We start from the raw sequence: 20,509 nt of genomic DNA on the forward strand, positions 1-20,509 counted from the left end.
CTACCAAGAAGAGTATGAGAAAATACTCTCCCTAAACTGTGAAGCTTCTATGATAAATAAACCAAGAAGTCTAAGCACAAATTCTCTATAAGGGAGAATACAGTCTATAAAATTTTCCTTCTATTATCCTATATTCCCTACCATCAGAAATCTATAGATTTCTTAGTAGTTACAATGACAACAACTGAATATGATGCAAAATAGATATTACTTTTACATGAGGACTTCAAATTTCTTTACCACTTTTATTTAAAATTTTGAAATTTATTTGCTCCACTGATTAAGATTTTTAAAAAATGATAAAATTTGATTAAAAAAAATAAAAGAAAAACAACAAAAACTCTCCACATACCTGGCAAGTCTGATGACATGCTTGATATTGGCGTGTGGTGGAATGGTACTGAGTAGTCTGTTAATGAAGGCGGAATAGCAGCAGGATCAACCGAAGTCACACTGGGCACCCTTACAGAAGATGGCTGATACATGAGAACCCTGTTTTAAATAGCATGGGAAATTACAAACAATCTGGCTGTTAGTTCACAGGAGAGAAGAGCTGAACCACTGGGCATTCTCAGATGTACGTTCACTAAGTCTTAGCACAATTATATGGCAACTACTCACTACACAGTACTCCACACTCTTACTCTCCTCTTTCATAACAGTCTTCATTTTAGCATGAATGTATCCTGGCTCTTAACAGCAGCTATGATGTAAGAGCAAGCTGGCATTAAAAACATGATGCACTGCTGGGGTAAGATATATAACACTTTCATTCCACAAAAAGAAATGTGTTTGACATATGCTTTTATTAATGTAAATGTAACATGCATGTGGCTATTAGTAATTCATCTCTAAAAAAATTTAAAAATAAAACAGAGAACTCATAAGATTTGACTTTAATCAGGACACTTTTATGAGCAAAGCAACTCATAGTAGCTCAACCAGAATTTCTTCAATTCTAACTTGTATTAATTTATTCAAATATTATCTGGGAATGCTCCGAGCAAAGCTGATCAACAAGATAGCAGTAGGGCAAAATCCAGTATCAGGATAAGAGGAGCAGTATTCAGAATTCAGGATACGATATTCAGAAATAAAAAAGCCGACTATCATGATGTTACCTATTTTTCTATAAGAATTTTTGACTTTTAAAGTAGCTGTTCATGCTACTAAAAATACAACTAAAACACATAAAAATATTTTATAATTTAGTATTATAAATATACACTATATAACTAAAGCTTTGTAATTTCAAGAAACAATATAATTAAAAATTAAACATATTTTTGAAAAAGTTCAGACTTGAAGAAAGATGACTGTACTTTTCTATTTAACCTGCATTTTCTCTTTCTCTTAACCCAGGGTAAACAACTAGAACTGCCTAAGAAAAACATTTTGAATGTTTATGAGAAGCTAAGCAACATTACTGACCCTGTTGGCCATCGCGCCAACAAATAATGAGATACAAGAACAGTGCAAAACATTTAAGGTGAGCATCCCAAAGCATTGCTGGTTAACTTCATGAGTGAGGCTGAAAGAAACCATTACAAAGATGAATAAAGCACAATCTTCTTAGAAACTAAAAGTAGGACCATGGTGACAAAGCTGGCAGGGATGAAAACTTGGGACCTCTAGATGTCCATTCTCTAGATTAAAATATTTTCTGTTATCATTCAGATTATTAAGATTATTAAGTGCTGGTAATGAGAACCACCTATTTGCATGATATTCTTCATACTCTGGTAAATAAATCATGTTAGGAAATAGTTTACCCACTTAAATAATCAGAAGCTACTTAGAGTCCTTCTAAGACTGGTTTGTGTTATACCATAAGGACCTTGTCTAGCTGTTATTCCATATTACTTGTTGAAAACACAAACTGAAAATGTGGAAAACAAAGTCATTTTCAGAGTACATATATATAGTTGTGTTGGCAACTACATTATTCTCAGAAAAATCAACAAAAGTCGTAGTTCAGAAACTTTAGATTATAAATTGATCGATTCAAGGGGCATATGGAATATAATATGCTTGACATGAAAACATAAGCCTGGAACTTCAAAACACGTTTTCCAGAGTTAGAGGGAAGTCATTCCAAAGATAATCTGCCTTAGGAAAGAATCAAGAAGTTCCTTAGTCTCCAACAGAACCTGAAGAACTAGAGCCACAAACAGGATATGAATGATATTATAAAAGAATCTAGAGGAATAAATGAAAAACTTGGTAATAAATACGAGAAGAGAAAATAACCAAAAGTGTTTTCATACACTAGCCTACCCACTCCACCACCAGGAGTGCAAATCAGAAGGAAGAACAGAGAAGGTTAAGAAAGAGGAAGAGACCAGATATGCCTTAGTGCTGGGGAGGAATCTATATAAAAAAAAAAAAGTTCTGATTATTATGGTTGCCTCTCAGTATTAATATCTCGATCCTACTTTTTCTCAAAATATAAGAGGGAAAACTTTCAATGACAAAAACAAAACAAAACAAAACAAAACAAAAACCCCAAAATACTTCCCACAAATATAAAAACGTTTCATTTAGTTTAAAAATTCCTACTTAAAGGAACATTGAACCTATTATCTTTTCTCTGCCCCTGAAGGAAACTAAAAGGAGAATTTCAAGGGCTACTACAGTTCTATGGTAAAGCTCCAGCTTAGAATATGCAAGGTTCCGGGTTAAATCCCCAGTAGCACAAAAAAAAAAAAAAAAAGAATTTTAGGTTGATAAGAAAAAGATAATGCCTTTCTTCCTACCACTTACCCTTTTCTTCCTTTGAGATGTCACCAGAGATTTTCTTTTGTCTTGATCCTATATTACAGAAATCAGCAACCCAACTCTTTCCTTCCCCAACCACTGATTTTATATCTAAAGAGCAGACAAGTAAGCATCCCTGTGCTCTATCATCACAGGAACACTAATTATTGCACATATCCCATTTACATAACAAGAAACCTTAAATAATTAAATAACTATTCATGCTTCTGCCATAACAAAATATTGACTTGTCAAACATGAAAATGCAAAATCTAATGGAAGTAAAAACTATTAAATCAACTTCTAAAACCATATGAAAAGTTAAAACATTTTAGTGTTGACTAATTCCTATTACCTGAACTTTGTAAGCATTAACACAAATTCAACTTTATATAAAATGGGTGTAAATAGACATTAGGGTATCAAATTAGAGACTGGTAGTACATCTTGCTTTCATCAAATCTTCACCATGACTATAATCAGAAACATAAAATGATTCTAAAACCTATGTGAAAAATACATGTATTTATAGATATAAATAACAGGTTCCATAGATATGTAAATGACTGTTTTTATGAAATTATGGGTATACAAATGTGACACCATGAAGTAACAGATTTTTAAATAGTCTTTAAAATTTGCTATGGTCCAGTATGGGGATTCTTTGGAAAACTTGGAATGGAATCACCAATTGACCCAGCTATCCTACTCCTCAGTTTATACCCAAAGGACTTAAAACAGCATACTACAGGGACACAGCCATATCAATGTTTTTAAAGCAGCACAATTCATAATAGCTAAATTGTGGAACCAACCCAGATGCCCTTCAGTAGATGAATGAAGAGGGAAACTTTAGAATATATACACAATGGAACATTACTCAGCATTAAGAGAGAATAAAACATGGCATTTGCAGGTAAATGGATGGAACTGGAGAATATAATGCCAAGTGAAGTAAGCCAATACCCCAAAACCAAAGGCAGAATGATTTCTTTGATATGAGGATGCTGACTTATAATGGCAATGGGGGGGGGGGGCATGGGAAGAATGGAGGAACTCAGAATAGGGCAAAGGGTAGGGAGGGGAAGGGAGGGAACAAGGGGGTAGGAATGATGGTGAATTTTGAGTTAGACATCATTACCCTAAGTAATTGTGCTCTATATATGTAAAATGAAATGAATTGCATTCTGCCATTGTGTGTAACAAATTAGAATAAATAAGTTTTTAAAAAATTTGCTATGGACACTTCTTGGGTAGGCAATGACACATTAGGCACAGTATGTATTATGCAAGTGTACATATTCATTTTAAATTTTTTAAACTTTATCCACTATACCACAACACAAAAGTAAACTGCTAGGCTGCTGTTAGATAGTAAATCCTAGCATTCCGGATCATGTATTACATACATGGAATTCATACCTGTCTCAGACACAGATATCTGAAAATGAGTTTTCTGGGTTTTTTTTTTCCTTTTTTTATGGGGGGGTGGTGGTGGTACAGGGCTGAACCCAGGGGTGCTTACCTCTGAGCAACATCCCAGCCCTTTTTACTTATTTTCAGAGAGGGTCTCACTAAGTTGCAAGGCTTGGCATCAAACTTGGGATACTCCTGCCTATCCTCCCAAGGGCTGGAATTACAGATATGCACCACCATGCCTGGCTGAGCTGATTTTTATTCATATACCTGAAGCTCACCATGCACTCCCACTTTATGATCATAAAGGAATAAAGATTTAAATTTGCTACCAATTCTTAATACTTCTTAATACACATTTTATTCCTATTATTACATACACATTTTATTCCTATTATTTCCTGTCTCCTTATTAAAACCAAGCCAACCATTCAATTTTGGAGGGACAGAAGCATCAAATGCAAAATATCTCAATATAGAAGAACTTAAGTTTTCTAAATGTTTTATATGGTACCAGTTGCTTCCAACAAGAATTATAAAACTACATTTAAAACCCTGTGGTGGAGCATGCCTGTAATCCCAGCAGCTCGGGAGGCCGAAGCAGGAGGATTGCAAGTTCAAAGCCAGCCTCAGCAACTTAGCAAGGCCCTAAGCAATAAGGTCCTGTCTCAAAAACAAAACAAAACAGCCTGTGGATGAGCTTGGTGACTAAGTGTCCCTGGGTTCAATCCCTGATAAAAATCAATCAATCAATCTCCATGAGGTAAGCAAAGAAAAGGGCTAGGATGTCAACAAAATGATAACAGAAGTTCTTTCTACATGACAGACCTTTTACTTTCTTCTCAGTGCTCTATAAAATTGTTTATAAGAATTAATTTTACTAAAACAATATGCTTTTTAAAAAACAGTTCATATAATTTCTGGACTATAAGTCAAAATTAAGTTTTCTGCATCTCTCATCTATTCTTTCATTTGCTTACTGTCATCGGTTATGAGGTTCATTCATTCATTCACAGCTGAGGAAAACCACCGAAATTCTCAATTGAGACATAAGGAAAGATATGAAAAGAATGATGAGAAACAAAACCCCCAAAGCCCAAGAGTAGGAAAGGATTACAGAGAGGATATAACCATAGTATTAAGCCTACACTCGGATATTTTGATAGATGGTGTGCACTCTGTCTTAACAAAGAAAAATGTGATAGCACAAAACATCAACTATTTGTGTTCAGAAAGTTCCAATACAAAGTTTTTCCATGCATCTCTCATTTGACCTAAATCCACTGAATGTTATAACAAAGAGTAAAAATGAAGTTAGTGAATAGTTCCCTTTTAAGAACTAGGAGGTGGCTGTAACATAGACTCTTCTCCTGGCTTAATACCTTCATCTATTGTGTTCCAGGTTCCATCACCCACACCTTCCTATTCATCCTGCCTGGCTGCCTTCATTTCTTAATACATTTCTTGATGATCATCTCTAAAATTGTCTTAAATAGAGCTGCATAACCTAAAATGGAACAAAACTGCTATCGTACATATTCTGGACACTATTTTTATTAGTGCTATCTAAGAACAAAGAACAAATCAGCTTAAGCAGTAAGTTCTTTAAACCATTAAGTGAATTCTGACATTAAAAAAAAAAAAATAGCATTTACTAAATGCCTTTCAGACATCTTAAGACTATATAGCTGTCCTAATGACAAAATTCACTTTATTATTTCCTAATATTAAAGCACTCCTAGAATAAGCTCTACTTGGTCATAATGGATGTCATTTTAATGCATAATTATAAGACTTCCTAAAATTAAGTTCAGAATTTTCACTTATCTTTCCATGTGAACCTATTCTTCTATATGGTGATAACCTAATTTGGGTATTGAGGGTTATGCTGATTTCATGGAAGGAGCTGGGTAGCTGAAATTCATACAAAATTCTTAAAACTAAACTGCCATATGTTGATTTAATCATATACTTTCACCTTACACTAACCAGAGTTAGTTATGACCTTCTTTTCAACTTAGATGAGGGGTCTTAATATTTATCTCTATAGTAGCTGACCACAGGTATAAACTACCTTTATTCCTTTGCATTTTGTGGTCACTTCAGATTTTGTTACCCAATGTATATGTCATTCCTCCAGTGTCATGTCCCTATCAAGTACTGATAAAATGTGGTACAGAATACTCAAAGGATTAGACCCTTGTGGCATGCCACCAGCAACTCTCTACAACCACATTAACTCATGAGCCAGCATCAATGCATATCTTTAAAAATATGCATTTATGAATTCATTCAAGGAATAACTCCAACTTAAACAGCTTCTGCAACTCATCTTTCCAGCATATTCTAAATGATATCATGAGAAAGTAATATGTAGAAATACCATACCTAAGCATTCATTTTTCTGATTCTACACCTCAGTAAACACTTCAAAAGTATATTTTCACTTTTTGTCATTCAAATTATAGAAATGCCAAACAAAATCCCTCAAAGGAGCAATAAGTGATCAGCATGGCAGAAGAAATCCAGATCAATTACTTTCATCTTTTTCTATTCCACTAAAAAAAAGCATTCTAAAAATACAAGCCTTTAGATATATAAATCATATCTGAAAATATAAGTATTTTACAAGGAAGAACAAAAGTTTAGTTCTTAAAAGTAACTTTAAAAAGTATTCCGAATGTAAGTTTTTAAAAAGTTACAAAAAAGAATGCTGTTAAAGTGTACTGAGTGTAATTCCATTTATAAAAAAAAGTCTAAAACAGGTAAATTAGGAGATAAAAATGGTTACCTAATTCTGGAGTGTGTATAGGAATAACCTGCAAAGGAATATGATGTTTTTTGGGTGTTGGAAATATTCTGCAACTGACTTGTGATGATGGTTATAGAACTCTATGAATTTAATAAAAAGGAATTAATTGTGCTATTCTATACTCAGGATGAGTGGACTTTATGGCATGTAAAAAAACCATCAGAAAAAAATAAAGACTGAGAAGCCAGCACTTCGAAGTTTGAAAAAAATGTGTGATGGAATGGTGAAGAGAATCCATTACACCTTCCAAAATCTCTGAGAAGCATCTATCATTAAACACTCAGACCCATTTTTCCTTCAAATTGGAATGGTTTCTGCCAGATGAGTCACAGAAAGTGCATAAAAAATGCACTATTTGCTCTCATTTTACCCTGGAGTGGGAGAAAAGGTAAGGGAATCAATTCTCATTGAGTAACTATTATGTGCCTGACAACAAAAGTTAAGTTCTTTCATTATCTCATTGTAACCTGATATCAATCCCATAAAGTAGGCATTATTTCATCCCATTTTACAGAACAGAAAAAGGTGGCTCAACTTAAGGATTTCAACCAAAACCACAGAGCAAAGAAGCAAGTGCCAGAATTGATATTTGTTCTTAGAAGATTTCCAATTCCACACTCTATTACACCAGGCTTCCTCACAATGGCCTGAGACATGAAAAAAAGGTTCCTCACAAAAAAAGATTTAAGAAATGACTTTCTCAATAGAACCCCTAAAGCTCAGGAAGTAATGTCATAAGTTAACAAGTGGAATGGCATCAAGTTAAAAAACTTATGCACAGTTAAAGAAATAATTAGGAATGTGAAGACAGAACCAACAGAAAGGCAGACAATCTTGCTATTCTTCTGACAGAGCATTATTATCTAGAATATATAAAAACTCAAAAAAATTTATACACACAAAAAAATCAAATAACCCAATTAATAAATAGGCAAATGAACTAAACAGACACTTCTCAAAAAAAAAAAAAAAAAAAAAAAGAAACAAATATAGGAGGAAATGTTCAATATCATTAGCAATTAGGAAAATGCAAATCAAAACTACAGTAGAGACTTCATTTCACACCAGTCAGAATGACAGGTCATCAAGAATACAAACAATAATGAATACTGGAGAGGATATGGACAAAAGGGAACACTTTTAAACTGTTGCTGGGGCTATATATTGGTACAATAGCTATGGAGTACCAATATGGAGGTTCCTCAAAAGGCAAAAAATGGAACCATCACAGGACCCAGCTACACCACTCCTCAGCCCTTATCCTAGAGAATTAAAGTCATCATACTATGGTAATACATGCTTACCCATGTTTATAGCTGCACAAGTCACAACAGCCAAACTATGGTATCAGTCTAGGTGCCCATCAACAAATGGCCAGATTAAAAAAAACAAAAAAAACCAAATGTGGTATATACACATAATGGAGTTTTATTTCTTATTTCATAAAGAAAAATGAAATAAGTCATTTGTAGAAAAATGGATGGAACTCACAACCATTATGTTAAGTGAAAAAAGCCAAAGTGGGAAGGTCATGGGTTGTACATTTTATCATATGTGGGAGGTCAAGAGGAAAAAGAAAAAGATGAGCATGGGGTGGGGAGCAGTGAACTTATGAAAATCAAGGAGAGATGAGTAGAAGAAAGGGGAAAAAAGGGACCACTGGGTAGGAGGGAGGGAAAGGAGGAGGAAGTGCTGGGGAGTGATACTGTATAAATTATATTGTTATACCAAGTGTGCATGTACGAATATGTAACAATAAAAGCCATCATTACATATAACTATAATGCACCAATTAAAAAAAATTAGAGAAAAAAATTTGTAGTAAAAAAAATTCAATAAAATAACAAAGGGTATCATATATGAAATAAATACCTCAGTCTCACTTCTCAGATATGTGAATATTTTCTTCAACAAAATTTGCTTTCCTATAAACAATATATTTTCTTGAAAATAATTCAACTAAACAAAAGCAAATTAAAATTGCCTTCTACGGTTATGCAACTTCCCAAAGAGATATTTACAAATCTATCCTAAGAACAATTAGTGGCAAGGGTAATGAACAATAGTGAACTATAAATTAACAAACCCTTTGGTTGGGCTGCTTTGTGTTTCTGACATAAAGATGCATTTCCTTTTGGCAGGAGGTTCTTCATCTTCATCAGAAGAGCTTTCTATTGTTAGGTCAATAACATCCACTTTCTTCTTGCTTGCCTCACTGGCTACAGTCACTGAACAAGGCTTACTGAGTACACTTGAAGCTGGATGCAGAAAAAGAGAAGGAAAATAAAAACATCAATGGTATAACACAAACTCTATCCGTGACAGTCTTAACTATATAGTAAAGGATGATAACACACAGCCAGGGAAGCTACATACTCTATCCAACTTACAGAGTTCAGTTCCCTAACTCCAGATATCTGTGAAATAGCTGCTAACCTGGAGAGGCAACATGAGCATTACTCTTTGACAGAGGTCAAAGAGGTAACTGGACTCCTGCTGCTGCTCATGTGGTATTCCCAGGTAAGCAGTCATAGTACAGAGAGACTCAGAGGTTAGGAAACTGTTCAAAGTATGTTTCACCAGTTGCATATTCACAGATTCGTGGCCCAGTTAAGTCAGAATCGGGTATTTCCATTCAAACAATCACGTTCATACTAAACAATTTATAGACTCATCATGAGCCAAAAACTTGATAAAAATCGTCAACTTGATAAACAGAAAAAAATCCCAAACTTGTCCGAGTGATTTAGACATTTAAAATTTTCTTATGAATCCTCTATTAATCATCAAGGTTCTTTTGGCCCATTAGGATAGTCTAATACATTATATATCAACTCATATTTTAATATAAAAGTATTATTCTTAAACTCTGTTTAGTAAAAAATGAATGTTAGTTTATAAAGGAAAAAGCATCAGTAACTATCAATTAAATCACTCCCATTCTTCTCAAAGATAAGGGAAACCTTGGCCATTGCACTCTTCCCACTACAGGGAAATAACTAATATTAGTAAAACTCCTTTAGTTTTTCTTCTCTTTGTACTCTGATGCAATCCCTGAATTCCACCTGAGGTTTTACCTACAGAAACTCTCAAAAGAATTCTAAAAAACTGTATGTCATTTTCTAACTTTTCATTCTATAGGTAACATTTTGTAATTTATTAAAATTATTAGTGACTTATTTATTTTGCATATGAAAACTACACAATGAAAAGATGGTATTAAACTTTCTGCATATCTCATAAGAAATTACATGTGATAGATGATCAAAAGATAAAACTTAGGGCTGGGTTGTAGCTCAGTAGTAGAACGCTTGCCTGGTGTGTATGAGGCACTGGGTTCGATCCTCAGCACTGCATATAAATAAATTAACAAAATAAAGGTATTGTGTCCATGTACAACTAAAAAAAATTAAAAGATAAAACTTAGTGAACTGAAATCCAAAATTAGGTCTAGCAGTCAAGGTTCATTAAAAAGACAATGTTGTACAAATCTCCTGGCTTTGCTCTCTGATGGCATTGTGCACATACTTTCTATTTTTGTACATGGCTGGCTGGAAACTTTCATAGCTTCTTTCTTCGGTCTCATTGGACACCAAGAACCATCTTCTTGGAATTTTATTTCATCCACATCAGAACAGTCATTGAGAATTTCCATAAAAAGCCTGAAAACCAATTAAGAAGTACATACATGTCAATGGCTCTGTTCAAATATTAAGTATATAGTGTACAATAGAAGCTCTGCCTATTAAAGATTTTGGATTTATAGTTAAAAATCTTATCAGTAAAACTCACAAACTTCTATCAGATTTATTTAAATTCACTCAACAAGAAAAAGTAATGTTTTCTGACTTTTTTTTTAATATTTCAATACTTAACACTTCATAGCAACTATTATGCCCTTTTCCTCCAAGGATTGATTATTTACTTATTTTTAAAGTATTTGTTTATTAATTCATTTATTTTTTTTATGTTACTGGGGATTCAACCTAGAACCTCATCCTTGCTAGGCAAGTGTTTTACCACTGAGCTAATCATGAGCCAAGTTTTAGGTGTGTAATAGGCAATGAGTATTGCCTAATGATCTAAAATATCAATGATTTAAAATATCAGTGACTAAAACAGAAATAGACATCTAGAGTCTCCTAGCTATAAGTGGCCTTAAAGAACAACCTCAAATACAGCTTATAAAACAAACATGAGTAGACAAAGGCTATTATACAATAAAATAATTTATAAGCTTTAATATCAAGAAAAAAGGAAAACAGGTGAGAAGAGGAAGAAAGGCAATAAAGTCTTAATAAATTTCAAATAATTCAACGCATACATTATTTTCTGTGACTAAAGTGGAAATAAAATTGAAGTCAGAATTAGAAAAATATCTGGAAAATTCTCAATATTTATAAACTAAATGCTCTGTAAGATATGAAAAATAAAAATAAAAATTGTAAAGTATTATGAACAGAATGAAAATACAATAAAATTTGTGAATTATAGCTACAGTAGTAATAAACAGAAAATAGCACTTATACCCCCCTTTTTAGAAATGGTTTCAGTCCAAAAACTTTATTTGATAAACTGAAAATTATAGTTAAGCAAAAATAAATATTTCAAAAGGGAAATAAAAAACAGAGATGAAATAAATAAAATAGAAAAAACAATCAATGAAACCAAAGGCTGATTTTCTGAACAGATCAGTAAAACTCACAAACTTCTATCAGATTTATTTAAATTCACTCAACAAGAAATAGTAACCTCAGAAGCTCTGCCTATTAAAGATTTTAGATTTGTAGTTAAAAATCTTATCACAAAGAAGATTCTAGACACAAAAGTAAGAAGCACAACTGTCTTGTAGAAAATCCAATGTAGGGGCTGGGTTTGTGGCTCAGTGGTAGAGTGCTTGCCTAGCATGCACGAGGCCCAGGGTTCCATCTTCAGCATCACATAAATGCAAAATAAAGATATTGTATATCCACCTAAAACTTAAGAATAAATATAAAAAAAGAAAGAAAGAAAATCCAATGTAAACTTCAATAAAGTTCTTGGAAATATTGAGTTCAAGATATGAAAGCAATATAAAGAAATCAATTATGTTTCTAATATTAAGAATAAATAGAATTAAAAAAATCAGAAGCCTGTGTCCACAATATAAAATATTTAGGGATAAATTTGATAAAAGATGTAGAAGATAGACTGAAAACTACATTACTGAAAAATAGATCTATCACGTTCATGTATCAGAAACCTCAATATTGTTGATCAGGACAATACAAATCAAAATCCCAGGTTTTTTCCAGGAAAAAAAAAAAGTTGGAAAATTCATACTACCTAATTTCCAGAGAGTGTAGTACTAATACAGATATAGAAAAATAAATCAACAGAACAGAGTCCAAGATAGATTCACACACATATGATCAACTGATTTTTGGGGAAGACAATTAAATTAAAAAAAAAAAAAAAACCTATGATGGGAGAACAATCATATGGCTATATACCAAAAAGTAGTAATAATAAACCTCGATCTTTTTCTTAAATTCATGTAGATAGATCTAAATATAAAAGTAAGTTTAAAAATTCTTGAGAAAGCGTTAGACAAAATTTTTGTGGCCTTCAGTTAGAGGGAAATGTGATATCAAAAGTACAATCCGTAAAAGAAAAACTTGTTAAATTGGCCTTCCTAGAAGTTAAGAACTTCTGCTATTTGATAGATACTGAAAAAACAGGTTAAAAAGATGAAAAAAATGGTAGAAAATAGTTGCGAACAGATTTGCATCCAGAATTTATAAAGAATCATCAAAACTTAGTAATATGAAAACAATCAATTCAAAAAATAGGCAAAATTAAAACAGTCACTTCAAGGAAAGTGTCAGATGGAGAATTAATACACAAATAGATCAACACAACTAGCAATAGAAAATGCAAATTAAATTCACAATGGGATACCACTATATATGGCTACAGGCTATAGCAAAAATCAAAGATTAGTCATACAAATGTTGGTGAGAATGTGAAATCAACTACAATTCTCACATACTGCTAATCAGAATATAAAATATGACAACCATTTTAGAAAACAGTTCAGCGGTTTCTTAGACATATGCCTAGAATGCAACCAGGTATTTCATTCCTAAGCATTTATCCAAGATAAACGAAAATATTCATCTACACAATGAATGAATATCCACAGATGCTGTATTTGCCATAATTCAAAACCAGAAACAATTCCAAAACATGTGAAAAGTTAAACTATGATATCCCTATACTACAAATGAAATGCAATTCAGTGAACTATGTACTAAAGGTGAACTGTTGTCGGGCGTGGTAGTGCATGCTTGTAATCCCAAAGGCTGAGGTAAGAGGATTGAGTTCAAGGCCAGTCTTAGCAACTTGGTGAGGCCCTAAGCAAAACAGCAAAACCTTCCCTGTAAATAAGATATAAAAAGGGACTGGGGATGTGGATCAGTGGTTAAGTGCCTCTGGGTTCAATTCCTGGTACCCACCCTCCCCAAATATCAACTGTTGGTACACACAGAAAAGTGGATGAATTTCAAATAAGTATGCTGAGTAAAAGAAGCTAAACAAAGGAAACTACTGTACAGAAACAGAAAGCATATCATGTCTGCCTGAGGACTGAATAAAAGGGAAAGATCACAAAGATATATAGTGTGATGGATATATTCATTATCTTAATTGGAGTGAAGAGTTTACATACATATATGTCAAAATTTAGCAAACTGTGTATGTTATATATATGTAGTTCTTATACCTCAATACAGCTGATATAAATGGGGGAGAAAAGAATGCCTCCTTCATGAGCCATTTATTTGCCTTAATCATACTGAACTATAAGAATGGAGTGATGATGCTGGTAGTAACTACCACAAAAGTACAAGGAAGAGCTAACTGCTGTTCAATAAATGTCGAAACTATTAACAATGAGTGGCAGGATGGTAGGATACGTAACCCTAATAGCATCACCTACTCTCTACCATAAACTGCACTCTACCATAAAAGTTCCTCCCCGGCTGGGCAAGGTGGCACAAGCTTGTAATTCTAGTGGCTCAGGAGGCTGAGGCAAGAGTATTGCAAGTTCAAAGCCAGCCTCAGCAATGGCAAGGCACTAAGCAATTCAGTGAGACCCTGTTTTTAAATAAAAATACAATAATAGGACCGGGGATGTGACTCACTAATTGAGTGTCCTTGAGTTCAATCCCTAGTACCTAAATAAAGAAAAAAAAAATATCATCTTCCCCATTCCAATATTCCTGACGCAGTACAGTTCTTTGTCTCCATAGCATTTAATATGCAACATCTACAGATAATAGGTATTTGGCAAATATGCTTAATAAATTCTTGAAGGAATACACAACAAAATGAAGAACTGCATGATTGAAAATGATTGAAAAACAGATGAAAAACAAGTGAATGATTATTTAAAATCTCTAGGACTTCTTAAATGCATTAAGGACAGAAATTCAAAAGGAACATCCTTGATGAAACAAAAATGTGAAACTTCTAAATGAAAAATAATTATAATAAGTACAATTAAAAGGTAAACAGACTAGGAAAACACATTTGGCACATATAAACAATGAAATACTCTTACTATATGATGACCACTTACAAATCAGTAAGAAAAAAAGATGAACAGTCCTAGAAAAGAAAGGAAACCCTAGCAGGTTATTCACAAAAGATATTATAATGATCAACATATGGAATAAATAGGTATCTAATAATTCTAATAATACAAGATGTAGAAATCAAAACAATGAGACATGATTTTCAATCAGGAAATTGGTAGGCATTTTAAAAATAAGATTTAATATGTAAGACTGATAAGAGGGACTAAGAAGTAGGTGATATACCTGCTGGCAAGAGACTAAAATGATTTTACTACTAGTGTAAACAGCTTACTATGAGAGGCATCATAATAATGCTGTCTTAAAGCCATTCACTTTTTGAATCAAGATTTCTGTTTTGGAAATCTTAAGAACTCCATAAACATACACAAAATGTCACCTTCCAAAATGATTATATCACAAGGCAATTTAAAACAGAAAAGTAGAAACAAATAATATCCTAAAATATTAAAATGCAAAAAGACAGGAACATGAAACTCTCAGATGGTTCAAAACAAGTCTACAAATAGTAATAATTCTGTGTGTACCCATTCATGCAACACACCAAAAATGTATATACATACATATATATGAACGGAACGTGAAGAAACAATTGCGGCAGAAGGTTAACAACTGATGCATCTGGGTCAAATCTGATACTGGAGGTTGCACTACTGTTTCCACTTCTTTGCTATTATTTTAAATTCTTTCAAAATAAGCTGAAATTACCACAATAATATCCAGCAAAAAGGAAGTTTAGAGGGAAGGGTGAAAATCACTTTCTCTCACAAGTGCCCCATTATTCTCCAAAGTAAAACATTCTGAAAAGTTTTCACTATATACTGAGTGAAAATCATGTAAGTAAAGTAGGATTTAACTATTTCAATGTAAATTACAAAGTCAACACCACAGGATGAGATTACTGGTTATTTTAATAACTTCATTAATTGTATTTTCTAAATCTTATAGTGGTACATAGATGATGTATTAATTTTTTAAAAGGTCATTCAAAAAAAAAAAAAAAAGAATACCTCACTTATTCAAATTATTTCCTATAATTTTCCATATTCTGACATGCAATATAAGAAATAATGTTTAGAATTTGGGCTCCAGAATCAGAATAACCTGAGTGTGAATTCCAATATGAATCTACCACCTCTGTGACTATCTATCCTGCCACTCTATGGTTTATTTCAAAGACCCTAATTGCTATTATAAGAGATTTTAGGTAAACAAAATGATTTCACTAAGCAGATTTCCCTCTTACCTACAGGCTTTTATAAAAAGATCTTGGGAGGCAAAGACAAAAGGAAACTGTATACCTACTTTCCCCAATACAAATTATATTACAGGTTTGGCATCCCTGATCAAAACTCTGAAACTATTCTGAGGACTAAAAGGACAATCAAAAACTTTCAGTTTTTGGAGCATTTTTGATTTGGGATATTCAGAATAGGAGTGCTCAACTGGAAAAATCTATCCAAGTATTCCAAAGTCTGAAATACTCTAAACTGTAAAACGCTTTGGTCTCAAGCATTTCAGTTAGTGGATACTCAACCTGTAAAAGGAAAACATAAAGAGGGGGCTTAGGGGTTAGGAAAGATGGTGGAATGAGAGGGACATCATTACCCTAAGAACATGTATGAAGACACAAATGGTGTGAGTCTACTTTATGTACAACCAGAGACATGAAAAATTGTGCTGTATATATGTACTATTAATTGAAATGCATTTTGCTGCCATGTATAACAAACTAGAACAAATAAATTAATCAAAAAAACATAAAGCACCAATAACCTGCTTAAAAAGAAGCTATGTGTAATTAAATGTAAAATAGAAAATGCACAAACATCTGAATTTTATGCTAGAGTAGAATTTATAAGGCCATACTAAAGGAAGCCAAAGCCAATAGCTATTAAAAGAGATACAGTGAGCTGGGGGATATAGATCAGTGGTAGAGCTTGTGTATAGCATTCAAGAGGCCATAGGTTGGATCCCTAAGCACCAAAAAAGGGAGTACCAGCCAGGTCACAATGGCTTACACCTATAATCCCAGCAGCCTGGGAGGCTGAAGCAAGATTGTGAGGTCCTAAGCAACTTGGTGAGACTCTGACTCTAAATACAAATACAAAATAGGGCTGGAGATATGGCTCAGTGGCTGAGTGCCCCTGAATTCAATCGCCAGTACCCTCTAAAATGGGAGGGCATATACTTACCCATCTAGTATTAGACTTTCATAGGCAGCTTTTTTGTCACACACAGGACAAATCCAGGTGGGCTTCTTCTCATTCATTTGTAGATAAAGGGCAGCATCAAAGCACTGTAGATGTGTACAAGTCACTGCACGGCATGGGATTGTCAGCCTCATTTTTCCTAACTATAGGACAGGGGATACAACATGGAAAGTTGTTCAAAAAAGAGGACAAAACCTCAAAGGGAACAGAGAAAAAAGTCTCAAGAAGCATCAAAATGAAAATAAAATACAAACCTAAATTTATTACTATTAAATCACTATTTTTTTTTTTTAATTCACAAACTGCTTTGTGGTTTTTGAAAAAACATTTCACTTTTTCAAAATAAGCTACGTATAAATGCACTGGTAGAAAAAGATACAATGAAAAAAATACTTCAACTGGTTCTCAGTTTTCCTATTTAAAGAAACCACTGTATCCATTTCTTACATGTTTTTTCATAGATGTCCTATGCATAAAATAAGTGGATATTTAAGGAAAGTATTTTTCCACAAATGGTGGCATATTTTACACCCACTTCTGCAACTTACCCTGTCACATAATTTGGTGACTATTATACACAAGTCAGTATATATACCATTACACAAAGGCATAATTTATTTAATAAGTACACTAGTGATGGACACTTAAATTGTTTCCAATCTTTGTAGTGAGAAAAGCTAAGTACCTAGGAATTAAATTTTGAGGTCAAAGGGAAAGGAAAGGACTGGGGATACAGCTCAGTTGATAGAGTGCTTGCCTCACATGCACAAAGGCCCTGGGTTCAATCCTCTGCACAACCAAAAAAAAAAGGGGGGGGGGGATAACATGTATGATCTCAGTCCCAATGACAAACGACCTTCCAGAGATACCTACTCACTTATGCACACAATAAATGTTGTTGGTTCCAAGTAACCTTGCCAATACAGTGTTTTGTAATTCTTTGATTTTTATGAAATAAGAAATATTCCAAAAGAGTTGTGAACTGCATTTCTGTTAATTATAAGACGTTGTAGAGCCTCCTCTTCTACTTCTAAGAGTCACCTGTGTTTCTAATAACTATTTATTCATATAAAACCTTTCCTCATTTTTCATTTGATCATTAATGTTGATCATATATTTGTAGGATTTATTTACATGAGACAGATCAGCCTTGTATGTTTGATATAAGCTAAACATACTTTTTATGAAAGTTTAACTATTATATAATCACGTCGATTTTCAATGTACTTTTCTATAATTACATTTTGTTCAACTGCTATTGCAATTGGTTTAGCTGTACTGCACCAACATATACATAATACTCAGATGAGATCAGATTATATTTTTCTATGTAACTCTTAATCTCCCCATATATTTTCTTTACCAAAAGTATCTCCATTTTTAGTCAGCTCTGGTAATTTGGTTCAAAGTGTTTCTCCCACTATAGAGCTCCCACAAGGCCAAGGCCTACATCTGTTGCCCATTGTAATTTCACTGTCCAAGCACAATACTACCTCATAGTAAGTGCTCAGTATTTGCTTATCAGGCAGTAGAATGAATAATTGGAAAGTGGCAAAGAGATATTAAAAAAAGAAAAAACTTCTTTATACGCACTACAAAGTTTGAAAAAATTCAGAAACAAAATCAGAACATTCTTAATACTGCTTGGGTGGTAGAATTTTTAGAATATTCCCTCCTTTCTACTTCATCTATAATTGTCTAAGTGTTCATAAATTTTGTAATTTAAAAATGAAACAATTAGCTAAATCAACATGGCAATAACTAATGCTTACAGAACTTGCCTATGTGCAAGTTACTTTTCACTAATTCCAATAACACTTTTATTTACTATCATTTATTTATGTACTGGGGATTGAATCCAGGGCTTCACACATGCTAGGGAACTCCACCACAGAGCTACATCCCCAATGCTTCTTTCTTCCCTTCAGTTTTATTTTGAGAGAGGATCTAAGTTGCTTAGGTTGGCCTTGAACGTGCAATTCTCCTGCTTCTGTGTAGTTGTTTACAAGTGTGCGTCACTGTATCCAGCCACACTTTTACATTTAAACAATCATACCTTTTACATCTTTAAATATAAAACATTCCCCATTTTAATAATGAGAAAAAACAAAGGCACAAGGAATCAATTTCATATTACATGAAGTTAGAAATAAGGCAGAGCTAAGATCTGGGCTTATTACAAGCCATCCTTGTTACTGTGCTATACTGCCTCTAGCTATTCATCTAACTAGAATTCTAAAAGGAATCCTAGAAGTTAAATGTTTAAGCAAGCATGCAGTACACTATAACTCAGCATTGAGAAAAGAAAACAGAATAAAACCTGAGGAAACTTCTCCTCTTACTCTACATACTTCCATATTTTTTCTTCTTTTAAAACAGATTATTCCTTAAGTTACCTAGAATCTTCCAATATGCTAAGAGTTTTTATAGAAACCTCCTATAATACTCATAATCCTATGACCCAGAGAAGTTGGCATCTCTATTTTTAATTTGTGTCGAAGATGCAGATGCTCAAGAAGCTAAAATAACTTACCCGCTGAGACACAGCTGATATTACAACACAAATCCTAATGCTCCTCACTGCCTTGAGATGTCCCTAGCTTTATAACATTACACATGTTTGGGGGTTTAACCATCAATTTTTCCTATTTTGCTAAGCTTTTGATGTATTAGGAATAGATACTAACTATCTGACATTCTATGAGATGATCATGGGCTTATAAAAAAAATTCCTTTCAATTATAAGATGAATAGTTTTAACAGATTTTTCTAAACCCAAACTATATCTGCATTCCTAGTAGACATCCTTTTGTTATCACTTATTATTTAAATAGTATTAGCATAAATATTTTATTTAGGAATTTTCAATCAATTCTTAAATAAAATATTTAGGAATCAATATAAGCAAATAGTCACTAGAACAGGTTGAATAAGTTACACTACACCATTCAACAAAATGCCTATAATGATCTATACATACTAACGTATTTAGGATATACTATTAATTTTAAAATAGCTCAATCGGTAGAGTACTTATCTTCCATGCACAAGGCCCTGGGTTCAATCCCCAGTAACACCACCACCAAAAAAAAAAAAAAAAAAAAAAGACAAGCCGCACAGTATATATAAAACATTTTTTTTTCTAACACGCATATGATTATGAACACAAGAGCTAAATCTAGAAAAAAAATCACATTCCATCAGTAATATTACTTCAAATAGTAGACCTTGACCATTTAAATTTTTTCATTTCTTTACTCTTCCTGTCCCAATTAAATAATTCTATAATTTAAAAATCTCAAGAGGTAAAAAATCAAATCCATCTTTCTTTTCCCCCAGCGACCCAGCACACCTACTCTGCAGGACACACTGAAAATCACTAGCTGATATCACAAGGTAAAACTCCCATATAAATGTCACATATTATTTCCACAAATAAAATTATACATGCTCAATCAGATCCCTCTTCAATAATACTGTGAAACTACCTCCTGCAGGTCCCTAGGACAGAGGTCTTGAGACTTGTTCCCATTTCCCAGACTCACATCTACTCTAAATAATTTCACAAGCTTCTTATGAAATAAAACAAACATTTCTTCCATCACTCTGAGCTATCATTTTCTCCTGTTTTCCCAAATAAACCCAGGGTTCACTCTTTATCCTTCTGAGTAACT

The 20,509-nt window shown here is 33.3% G+C and overlaps 1 protein-coding gene across 9 annotated transcripts in view; it reads right to left on the reverse strand.

The window, feature by feature from the left end:
• Pias2 (protein inhibitor of activated STAT 2) overlaps nucleotides 1-20,509 on the reverse strand; it is a 94,957-nt gene that overhangs the window by 16,229 nt on the left and 58,219 nt on the right. For all 9 annotated transcript variants that reach the window (XR_006848210.2, XM_046428438.2, XM_046428437.2 and 6 more), the window contains 4 exons: nucleotides 16,818-16,978; nucleotides 10,514-10,647; nucleotides 9,072-9,243; nucleotides 353-492 (listed from right to left, as the gene is read on the reverse strand). Coding sequence is in view for 8 of the 9 variants with exons in the window: in XM_046428438.2 (XP_046284394.1) it covers nucleotides 353-492; nucleotides 9,072-9,243; nucleotides 10,514-10,647; nucleotides 16,818-16,978 (607 nt within the window). In the remaining variant the exon portion in view is untranslated. The remainder of the gene's footprint in view (nucleotides 1-352; nucleotides 493-9,071; nucleotides 9,244-10,513; nucleotides 10,648-16,817; nucleotides 16,979-20,509) is intronic.

The sequence above is a fragment of the Marmota monax genome, unplaced genomic scaffold (assembly GCF_021218885.2).
Source record: "Marmota monax isolate L192 unplaced genomic scaffold, Marmota_monax_Labrador192_F-V1.1 WCK01_AAM20220418_F8-fsc00031, whole genome shotgun sequence".
Lineage (NCBI taxonomy): Eukaryota > Metazoa > Chordata > Mammalia > Rodentia > Sciuridae > Marmota > Marmota monax.